General features: G+C 36.5%; 2 protein-coding genes across 2 annotated transcripts in view; both read left to right on the top strand.

Moving 5' to 3' along the window:
* The window catches only part of slc35f1 (solute carrier family 35 member F1), a 114,195-nt gene extending 106,310 nt beyond the window's left edge, over positions 1 to 7,885 (top strand). The window contains exon 8 of the mRNA XM_067383183.1: positions 7,650 to 7,885. Within this exon, the coding sequence (XP_067239284.1) occupies positions 7,650 to 7,874 (225 nt within the window). The 3' untranslated portion in view covers positions 7,875 to 7,885. The remainder of the gene's footprint in view (positions 1 to 7,649) is intronic.
* A 1,135-nt stretch (positions 7,886 to 9,020) lies between these two features.
* The window catches only part of si:dkeyp-114g9.1 (uncharacterized protein LOC555399 homolog), a 14,227-nt gene continuing 11,036 nt past the window's right edge, over positions 9,021 to 12,211 (top strand). Inside the window, exons 1-2 of the mRNA XM_067383641.1 lie at positions 9,021 to 9,076; positions 9,595 to 9,901. Coding sequence (XP_067239742.1) covers positions 9,021 to 9,076; positions 9,595 to 9,901 — 363 coding nt within the window. The remainder of the gene's footprint in view (positions 9,077 to 9,594; positions 9,902 to 12,211) is intronic.

The raw sequence follows: 12,211 nt of genomic DNA, 5'->3' as shown, positions 1-12,211 counted from the left end.
AGCCTGTCCATCATCGATTAAAGCCCGCCCTGGCAATTTGATTGGCTCGGCCTTCTGGGAGCCGAGCATAATTACTCCACAATGGATCGAGTCCAGACCGAACTTCCCGTCCAAAAAATGTTGTGGGCGGGGTTCGGGCTGGCACCCAGGCTACTGAATTATGCTAAATAAAGTCACAATTGTGAGTTATAAACTCAGAATTATGAGAAATAAAGTCAGAATTGCGAGATATAAACTTGCAATATAGATGTTTTTTGTGAATTGCGAGTCATAAACTCAGAATTATGAGAAATAAAGTCAGAATTGCGAGTAATAAACTTGGAATTATGAGAAATAAAGTCATAATTGTGAGTCATAAATTAGGAATTATGAGAAATTCAGAATTGTTATGAGAAATAAAGTCAGAATTGCGAGTTATAAACTCCGAATTATGCTAAATAAAGTCACAATTGTGAGTTATAAACTCAGAATTATGTGAAACAGAGTCAGAATTGCGATATATTAACTTGCAATTCTGATGACTTTCTCAGAATTGTAAGATATAAACTCACAATTGTGAGTTATAAAGTCTGAATTGTGAGATTAAAAACTCGCAATTGTGAGAAAAACATCAGAATTGTGAGATAAAAATTACTTTTTTTTATTTTATTTTTTTTTATTGCATGGTGGAAACAAGCTTCCATAGAAACATATTCAAAAAAACAAAAGCAATTAAATATGAAGAAAAATTAACTATATCCAAGTTAGCACTTTCTCAAATTAGCTATGCAAATGACCTATGAAGCCATATTTGTGTAAGAATAAAAAAGACAAGTTTTATTGTTTGCAAACCCTTTAACACATGGCTGTTTGTCTATAAGACAGTAAAATCCATCTTTGGTTCATAACTTTCATTTTGAAATATGACACTCAGAACTCCTTGCATATTGCAGTATGATTTATTGCGAGTGTGAGCATCTTTTATAACAGGTTGTAATTACATCACTGTACCCTTATTGAAAACTCTTTTCCCCTAACATTTGGGGAAAAAAGGGGGCACCATGTGTCTGGCTTAAAATAGCAGGTGCTTTATCATAGTTATGCTGCCATGTAGTACCACTTGATATATTTAAATGAGGAACCTGACACACCGGCAATGTAAGTAGAATATATTCCTTTCCAGCAGATATTACTCTTGCTGGCTCTAATACCCTTCCAGTACTGGAAAATCACTCAGGCTGTGCTTGATCTTCCATACGTTTGCCAGAACCATCTGCCTAATTTCTATCCTGTGGTCTGCACTGAACTCTCAGGTGTGTTAACTTTTTAAAAATCCTCTGCCTCAATTTCTCTGCTATTTTCACTCGGGAAAAGCTTGTTTTCTCCTTAGTGTGAAACAAATTCTTTACAATGGTAACTTTATAGCTCACAATTATGATTTTATTGATCAAAAGTGTGACTTTATATCTCATAATATGAGTGTATATCTCAACATCTCTCGCAACATTCCACAATATTGTTATTATTTCTTCCAACTGCAAATGTATTACTCATAATTGTGATTAAATCTCACAATTGCAACTTTGTAATTCTTAAAATTGTGACTATTTCCCACAATTGTCACTTTTTCACAATTGCGACTTTCTCAAACCTCTGAAAATAAAGGTTCTTTAGTGAAGAATTTTGTCCTTATCAAGAACCATTTTGCTGTATTCAGTTCTTGAGTTGTCTATATGATGTTTTAGAGATTAAAGAGTTCTTGAAGTTATGTCACAGGTTATTCAGATCATCGTATTGGTTCTAGAGACCATCTGAGGGAGTTCTTTTAAATACCGCTACTTCGATGTCATCAGTCTAAACCTCTCGTCTTGAGTTTATCCATTTTTCCTGTGTATACTCATCCAAATGCAGTCAGATTTATACAGACTTGATTTTATGAAAAGCAGCTCTGGAGATGCACAAAAGCCACACCAGGACATAGTGTCACTTACTTTTATTGATTCATTGGAAATATTTATTCTGCTGTGATGCTCGAGGGGGGAAAGGCAGCAGAGAGCTGCAAACTGTGAGAAAGTGTCAAAGTTTATTTAAAATTCTCTGTGGAGTTTTCTAGACTTCAGAAGCCTAATGTCTATCACTGCAGGGCTTTGGAGTATTCTAGCAAATATTTATGAGTGTGTGTGTGCATGCAGTGTGTAAGTTTTTACACAAGAGTCGCCTCAGCTCAGTCTGGCAGACACTGATGGTCTCACGGTGGTTCTCTTATTAGAGCTTTTAGATGTGATCAGATAGTAACACTAAAAAGCAATTGCATATGAGGCTTATTGACTCAAAGATATTTTGACTCTTTGAATTTATGTAAAAGCCGTTTTCGCCAACAATATTACCCCAAACTAATGATGTTTTCTGATCAAACACTGTCATATTGAACAATGTTTTTGATTTGTTAATGGTCTGTGAGCTTCCAGGGTGCATTAAAAATGAGTATTAATATATGCAATTACTGCTATAGATGTTTGTTGACTTCATTTATCCTGTTGTAGTTAGTTATGTGTTGTCTGATGTTAAAAGCTCATCTTTTACATTTGCCGTTATTGAGGTTTATGTGCGATATGCGAGTCAATAAGACAAATGGACATTACGATCGTTGCTTCACATCTTGCAAAGATACAGAGTTCACTGCTGGGACAGTTACTTTTATTAGTAATGCATTACAATATTATGTTACTCCATAAAAAAGTAACTAATTGTGTTACTTAGTTACTTTTTATGGAAAGTAATGCGTTAAATTACTTTTTCTCATCTGGGCTGGGCTGTTTGTTTTTATAACAACTAAAAAGTTCTATTTTTGGAAAATGTAAAGGCCCTTTCACACTAAGAGCCCTATTTTAATGATCTAAGCACATGGTCTGAAGCGCATGGTGCAGGTGCACTTAGTCTGAATCCACTTTTGCTAGTTTTACGACGAAAAAAGGTTGACGTGCCAGACCCATGGTCCAAAAGGGTTGTACCTTGTCTCTTAATGAGTCATGGGTGTGTTTTGGACGTAGCATGCAACAAACCAATCAGAGTGTCATATTTACATGGCGGAATATAGACACCCTCAACCTGACGAGTCAGTTTAAATACATGTGTGTATTGCCACGATTGGTCAAATAATTAGCCAATTTCATTTGTGATTACTGCAAATAGGTAATTCTGATTAATTTTTAATATTTGGCATGTTTGTGTGCTGCTGTGCGTCCCTGTGTGAGTACGCTGTGCACTCGCCTATAGGTGCATATTACTAACACACCCTTTAATAAAACAAAAAAAAAAAAAAATACTGCGCCATTGACTTTAGACCAGGTTTTTGTTGGTCAATGGCACCGTCGTTTTCAATTGCCTCAAAATAGCAACACACCAACAATGCACCTGAACACACCTTGTTTTCAGACCAGCATGCCCATGGGCGAACAGATGGGCGTGAGTGCATTTGCTATTTAAAAACCAGGGCGCTGGACGTGAAAATGATAACTGCATCGGGCTGAAACTATCAAAAAATACCGCCGTCGCATTGACTTGTGTTACTTATTTGAAAAAGTAACTGATATTTTGTTGTAAATTTAAAAGTAATGCTCTACTTTATTGGTTACTTGAAAAATGTAATCTGATTACGTTACTTGTAATGCGTTATCCCGAACACTGGTATTAAGAGACACATAAAAGTGATGGCACGTGCACATTTTATGTGACTCTATTTAATAAATCTGTAGTTGCCCTTCATTTTATTGGCTGAGCAAGTAAAGCTATTGAGAAATCTCAAAAATCATAATGCATCAGATTTCTTTGATATTTATTTATTTTCTATTTTTTCCCCAGTGATAAGTAGTCATACTAACAGCTGAATCCTGCTCTTATATGGGCCAGAGCTGAAGGCCATGTGTAATTGGAAGCACTTTGTTAATCACAGGCATGATGGAGAGATGGACCACGATCGAGCTGAGAGCAATTGTTCATAGCATTGCCAAAACTGGTTGTTGTGATTCTCGTCCATACTTCAGACCCTACGGATGATAAACTATTGATGCGATTTGGAGATTGAGTGACAGCAAATTGAGTGAAGCTTTGGCATTTCAGTTTTCAAAGTCGTGATTGTTGTTGCTATTTTCAAAGCACTGACAAGGGTTTTGAGTCCCTGCTTGACCATAATACAGAGCAAAATATAGTCTTTAATGCAGTGCTCAAAAATGGCATTTATTGTCAATAGTGCGATTTTATTTTACGTTCCATTCTAGGGTATAATTTAGACACCTGGTTATTTGGAAATACCATTGCTGCTTAAGTTATTGGTTTGGTCTTTAAAAAACTAAGCAAATAAAATTGAGCAGTCTAGAAGCTTTCTAAAAAAAAAAAAAATTAATAAAAAAAAAAAAAAAAAACACATGATTGGGCAAAATTCAGAATTTAAGATTTGGTTCCCTTTCATGAGTGTTAAGTGATCTTCCATCTAAACCTGCTATGTTATTTGGCTTCATGCAGAAGACTTTGGGATAAATTAGAACAATCTGGGAAATTTAAGTTTTCTTCTACCGAGATCCTTTAAAGGGACAGTTCACCCAAAAATGTAATTCTCTCATCATTTACTAACCCTCAAATTGTTCCAAACCTGTATGAATTTCTTTCTTCTGTTGAACACAAAATAAGATATTTTGAAGAATGTTGGCAACCAAATAGTTGATGGACCCCATTAGCTGCTTTTCCACTGATAGGCCAGTGCAAGCCAGTGCCCAGGGAAGTCGACCGGAAGTTGAAGTCGGCCGCGTGCCGCCATCTTGTAGCAGAACTACACTTTTTACGCGTTACCATCCCCATTGACTCCCATTCATTTTGGCGTCACTTTGACAGTGAATAACTTTACATCTGAGGCGTTTAAAGACTCCATTTGTCCATTATTTATTTCCAAAGATACACGACAATGTATAAAGGGCTCCATTACCTTCTATGTTACATTATGGCCCCGTAGAAACAGTTTTTGTAAAAATAAGCTAATGATTGCGTCATAACCACTCGACTCTCTGTCGCACAGTAGAGAAATTACCGTACAGACAGGAGGGGAAGCTCGCAGACAATCGGGGAGATTATCTTAATATGGCGTACTGGCGTTACATTTTAAAATACTATACAAAATAATTAATCCGAATACTTACTCCTGCTCACTCACGCCAAAGAACTCCCCGCTCAAGCTCGCCGTCTCTGCAAGATTAACGATGGCAGTTTGCACGCACAGCTACTAGAAGATTTACATCTGTCAGACAGGTTGCGGACGTCATCAAGCTTAGTGTGAGTCTGCGCGTCAGAAACGGAAGTGCTAAAAATCGCTAAAAATGGGCTTCACTTGACTCAATTGAGTTCCAATGGGGTCGCTGTGTCCATTTCTTTTACTGTCTATGGTGCAAGCAAGGGCTTTCAGTGGGCCAGGCTAAGCTAATAGTCCAAAACCATGCTGTGTTTCCACCGTTGGGCCAGAAGCTCCGCAGCACTTCACTAAAACCCGCCCGTAACACGCCTCTCTGGAACAACGTCACACATACCCATCATTTCACCAAAAAATGGAGGTTTTATCAGAAAACGAATCAGAAAGAAATCACTGGAAACTAGCGAGATCGTAAAGCGAACATAATAAAAGTGTCCGTTTTTTGTTGGTATTTTTGTTGTTTACTTAAAGATGTAAGTTTTACAATAATAAGTGATAAATTGATCATAATGAATGAATTTGTGTCAAGATTAAACATTAGTCTCAGAAATAAAATGGTATTTACCATATTTCACAAAAGAAAGAGGACACACATACTTATTCAGTCGCGTCTGTTTCTTTTTATTTGTAGTCACAGAACAGTATGTTTACATCACATTTAGAAAGAATGATGATTTTTACAAATTTTCCACCAAAAATATGAACTGAGGAGCTTAAGCACTCTCTCCAGTGACAGTCCCAATAACAATTATATTTTCAGTCAGAGAAACAGAGGAAGCTCCCTAAAAAGCTCCCGAGTTGCTTTATTTATGACATATGTGCAGTTAAATGGATATCAGACAGTCCAGTAAGAGACAAGACGTACCGACAGATAAAATAAATACACGATTGTGATAGCCTATGTATATGATTTGTCTGATTTCTTCAAGCGGTCGTATTTACCCTGTTGTGATAGCGCGTATAGTCTTCTGCATTGCATATAGTTATTTCTTCCTTATATGGTGATCAGAATCCACATCGGATCACAAACAGAAGTTATTTCAAAAACTTGCTGTTGTCTGAAAGTGAATTTGGAGCTAAAATGATTTTAAAAGTCTTTAATGCTGATGTTAGCTGGTAACCTATATGAAATAATTTGCATCATTGCCGTCTCCAGACTCAGATAAACTCCGCCTTTGTTCATAAGCACTCCCTCAAGCCCAAGCTGGCCCACTTTGGACCAAGGTATTCGGTGGCCAAAAAACCCTGCCTGTTGGCCCCGAGGAAGCCCCCATGAGGCACGATCAAGCCCTGGAAGTGACAGTGGAAACACGGCTATTGACTTTCATAGTATTTTATCTCCATACAAAGGAAGTCAGTGGTGTCCATCAACTGTTTGGTTAACCATATTGTTAAAAATATCTTCTTTTGTGTTCAGCAGAAGAAAGAAATTCATATATTTTTTTAAACAACTTGAGGATTTGTAAATAATGAGAGAATTTTCATTTTTGTGTGAACTATCCCTTTAAGACAGGCATTCCCATGACATTCAGTCACATGTAATGCATGTCTCACAACATGGATTTTGAACCATGGTTAATTTATTAATGCCATCCTACCAAACTTTTTACCTTGAACAGTAGTAGACTCACACTGAGATTTCTCCATCTCTTTAATCCAACTGCTGTTTTTGCTCATTAATTCATTCTCAGTGGAACTCTCCTCTTGGGCCTCCATGTCTGATTCCCTCAAGTTTAGTAAAGAATATATGACCCTAATGTGACCTTTTTTTAAAACTATGTCTGCAGTGGCTATCACTAGACCTTGTGGAGAAGAGCATCAAGGGAAAGTTCACACAAGGATTAAAGTTCTGTCATTATTTACTGTGTTGTAATTTTGTTGGTGAGACACAAAAGGAGCATTTTTGGAAGAATCTTTTCCATAATTCTTTTTCATACAGACACTTGTGATGTGACTATCAAGTTTCTCACAAATCCACAAAAACAGTCCAGATGTATGTTCTTCAAAAGTCTGCTTTCATGTTTCATATAACAGATTTGATCTGATTTAATAAATTATGATTTCAAGTTTTAAGTCAGTGTTCTGTTTAGAATGAATAAATCATGATTTACGAAGTCACTGTTCTGTTTAAAAGTAATAAATTATGATTTAAAGTTTTAAATGTGCTCTATTTAAAATCAATAAATCATAATGTAGTTTTAAATTAGTGTTCTTTTAAGAAGTAGTAAATTATGATTCAAAGTTTTAAATAAGTGTTCTAGTTAGACATAATAAATCATGATTTAGTTTGAAGTCATTGTTCTATTCAAAAGTAGTAAATTATGATTTAAAGTTTTAAATCAGTGTTCAAATTAGAATGATCATGATGTAGACTTTTTAAGTCACTCTTTAGATTCGATATCTGAAGTTGATTATGTTGTTTGTCTGTCTACAGTTTTCAGGGCTTTACCTGCTCTCTTTCTTCATCATCCTCCTGGGACTGGTCCTCTACTCCTCTTCCTCCACCTACGTGGCACAGGATCCTCGCGTTTATAAACAGTTCCGCAACACAGGAAATGCTGTCACAGACACGCCCACTGTGGGGCCCCTGGAGCCTTCAGTGACCTATACGAGCCTGGGTCAGGAAATAGAGGAGGAGCCTCGCATACGAGTAGCCTGAAGGGGGCGTGGTCAATCCAAAACCAATCATCCACTGCCCGGCCCAGCAGTCTGTAGAAAAGTGAATGATAACGATCACTGAATGATGTAATCAACCACGTAGCAAATGAGTACACTGTGATCATGAACTGTCAATAGGTAGCAGTGACTTCTGTATATCTGAGTAATCAGATCCATCATGTATAGAGATGATTTCACCTCATTGCCTCTTTCCCCGCGGCAAATTAAGTGTTTAGAAGGATTCGTGCTGACTGTTTTGTCCAAATGCTCACTTGTGAATGTTTTATTTTCTTATACGAGCACAAAGGGTTCGTTGTATCTGAACGTTTGACAAGGTTTGTCTCATACAGTTTTATGAATATTTTATGTTTTAAATCTAATGACGTCTCTGGAAAACTGCATTCTGAGTTTTAAAATGCTGATTTGAGCCAGTGCCTTGCCATGTAATATTATTATTGTGGGTTCCATTAGCCAATGAGAGATCATGACTTCTGAAAACAGTGTCATCAGTATTGGACATCATGTCATGATTGCATATTGTATTATCTGCTCAAAATTATAAATATTTCCATCTACAAAAAGGTAAAAAAAAAAAAAAAAGTGATTTTCCACCTTTCTTTAACTGTTATACCATATTAATTTGTTTTATATTTGTCATATTGTTTATTTTGTTTTAATTCTGCCAAGAAAGGGTACATACATTTGTATTAAATATAAAAGTCTGTGTAATAGCAATTGATTGTAAACTTGTAAACTATTTTACTGCACTTGATTTTGTTTTATAAGCAGTTCAGTCTTTAATTATCATCTTATTTGGATAAAATCCAGTACAATATATGTGTAAAGTTATTCTGAACTGATATCTACATTTTTTTTTTCTTTTCGTTTTTGTCATTTAAATATTGGAAATTCTTAATGTGTCTGACTTGCTTAAAATAAAGTATATTTGTCTTAAACTCAAAAAACATGAATGTGCCAAGACTGGGGAAAAAATGCTTTTTACATTGCAAAACATTGTCACATCATAATCAAACTTTTACTTAATGCATATCAGATAACATAATGGTGCAAACTACAATTTCTCCTTTAAATTAAATATTTGTGAAGACCCTGAATATGTGATGAAATATTAACCTATTGTTTACAAATGCTGGTTGTAGAAGACGAGCTCTTACAGAAACTTCAGAGCAACCTTTTCAACAAGTCACTATTTTCATTATGTACAATAAAACTTTCTACTCTCAGATCACCAACCAAATAATCTACACTAAATATACAAAGCTAAGAAAAGCATAAATAACTCAGATAGCCTATATAGACATACAATAATACTTTAACCCCAATGAGAGCTTCAGTTGCAGGACAAAAACAAAGTAAAATGCACAAAAATTCCCATCTAACACAGCACCGTAGTATATTAGCATTACAAAAACACTGCAAATAGGAAATGCGTTTTTTGTCATTGCTGTTGGGAAATTAAGCATTTATCTTATGAATACTTATTACGTAACTTTTCAAGGAAGCCTACCCGATTGGCTTCGCGAATTAAACGCTTGCTATATGACTGCTAATTAGATTACGCGTGTAAGTTACAAAGTAACGTTGGTGTGACCTAATTTATATTTATATGAGCTATTAATATTCATGAGTGACTTTTTAGAGATTAACCACCACCCCATGACCTCTCTCAGGTGGTTTCTTCCTAACCTTTAACACCTGAGGGGTGGCTGCCAGCGGGGCGGTGACACCGGCACAGGTATGGCAGACCTTAGCACGACCTGGGAGTGTGAGTTGCTGGAGCAATTCTCCTGCCTGACTGCCGCCACAGATGAAGAGCTCCGTCTGAATACATCAGACATCACATCGGGAAGCAGCGACAACACAATAGGCTTATTGCATTTAAGTGATGAAGTCCTCTTGGTTATATTGAGGAACTTGGACCCCGTGTCGCTGCTGAGGCTCGGCAGCACGTGCAGTTTATTGTTCCGAGTTTGTTCGTGCAACTCTCTGTGGACCACACACTTCCAGGTACAGGTAGTTTTGATTCATCGACTCTTTTGAATTGATTAAAGGGTTAGTTCACCCAAAATGAAAATAATGTAATTTATTATTTACCCTCATGCCGTTCCACACCCATAAGACCTTCGTTAATCTTCGGAACACAAATTAAGATATTTTAGTTGAAATCCGATGGCTCAGTGAGGCCTCCATAGGGAGCAATGACATTTCCTCTCTCAAGATCCATAAAGGTACTAAAAACATATATAAATCGGTTCATGTGACTACAGTGGTTCAATATTAATATTATAAAGCGACGAGAATATTTTTGGTGCGCCAAAAAACAAAACAAAATAATGACTTATTTGATAGCCGATTTCAAAACAATGCTTCAGGAAGATTCGGAGCACAGATGAATCAGTGAATCGAATCTGCTGTTCGGAGCGCCAAAGTCACGTGATTTCAGCCGTTGGCAGTTTGACACGCGATCTGAATCATGATTCGATACACTGATTAATTTGTGCTCCGAATCTTCCTGAAGCAGTGTTTTGAAATGTTTGAAATCGGCCATCAAATAAGTCGTTTGTTTTTTGTTTTTTTTTGGCGCACCAAAAATATTCTCGTCGCTTTATAATATTAATATTGAACCACTGTGCTCACATGAACCGATTTAAATATGTTTTTAGTACATTTATGGATCTTGAGAGAGGAAGTGTCATTGCTCCCTATGGAGGCCTCACGGGTGTGGATCTTACAGGTGTGGAATGACATGAGGGTAAGTAATAAATGACAGAATTTTCATTTTTGGGTGAACTAACCCTTTAATTCACCCTTTATTTATGGTACATACCAGTAGGTGCCGAACAGTATGTTATATTATAAGTGATAATTGAATCATGCATCCGACCTCCTAGTCAACAGTGGTTTGAATATTTTGAAGAAAAAAAGTAGGTTCTTCTAACTATAGAATGTGTGTAGAATTGAATGCAGTTCGGATGTACTAGCTAAGCCATGTTTTCTCTGTAACTTGATAATAGTCAAGTCAAATTTATTTATATAGCGCTTTTACAATTGGTAACTTAATTGTTTCAAAGCAGCTTTACATATTAGAAGCACAGAAAAAAGGGAAATGGTTAAAAATAAGCTGTACAAACAAGCGTGGTAATATGTAACATATACAAGATGGTGCTACATTAAGCCAATGTCGGCTGACTCCCAGGGGTGGAAAAAACCCCCTAGGAGAAAAACCCAGCATGCTAGCACTGGGGAAAAAAGTCCTGGGAGGGAAAAAACCCCTTGGAAGATATATATAATATATGTAAATGGATATGGAGATCAAAATCTGAATTATACATTTTTATTATAGAGATTAAAAATAGATTATATATAAATATATGTAAGCGGATACAGAATTAAAAATCTGAATTATAGATGCAGCCAGAACTGGATCTGTAGGCCCATTGTCTCCTGGGCTACATTGTAGTCAGGTCCAGACACAGGTTCTCCATCTGATCTGGATACGGCCTGGATCCAGCACCCGGCAAACCTCAGGATAAGCAGAGATACCGATATTAGCGTAGATGCCATTCTTATTCTGATGTACAGGTATATCTAGTGTTCTAGGAAATGTTCTCAGTTCCGGCCGACCTATAATAGTCATGGCCTACAAGAACTTGTTATGATGGCCTAAACAATTTAAGAATTTTAATAATGTCCTTAATTTTAACTATTCATGTTGTGAACGAAAATGACACGCATGCCTCTAGTTTAATCTGTCAGGTGATGTAAGAATGAGTTGGCCAAATTGATTCCTTTATTCGCCTCACGATTCACAATCAAGTGACCCGTTCCCGCTCCGAGACTTGTTCGAACTCAAAGCATCGACTCATTCACGGCGCATTCGTTCAGTCACTTCAGCCAGCGAAATTCTTTCACACTTTGCACCTAAGTGATATTTATTATAGTGATGTATATAACTTATATTATATTATTTCTATATTCTGTATTCTAAGGCAGGGAAGACGAGTGAACGAAAAATACAGTCGGTGCGTGGATGTGAATAAGAGTCATTCAGTTAAAAGATTTGATCACAGATTCGAGTACTCGGTAGTTTTTTATTAATGAACAACAAATATTCAAACAAAATTAAAGAGTTAGTTCACCCAAAAATGAAAATTCTGTCATTAATTACTCACCCTCATGTCGTTCCACACCGTAAGATCGTCGTTAATGTTCGGAACACAAATTAAGATATTTTTGTTGAAATCCAATGGATCAGTGAGGCCTCCATAGCCAGCAATGACGTTTCCTCTCTCTCGATCCATTAATGTACTAAAAACA

The sequence above is a fragment of the Chanodichthys erythropterus genome, chromosome 4, assembly GCF_024489055.1.
Source record: "Chanodichthys erythropterus isolate Z2021 chromosome 4, ASM2448905v1, whole genome shotgun sequence".
In the NCBI taxonomy this organism is placed as follows: domain Eukaryota; kingdom Metazoa; phylum Chordata; class Actinopteri; order Cypriniformes; family Xenocyprididae; genus Chanodichthys; species Chanodichthys erythropterus.
Note: the sequence above shows the minus strand (reverse complement) of the source record. Positions and strands in the feature narration are given on the sequence as shown.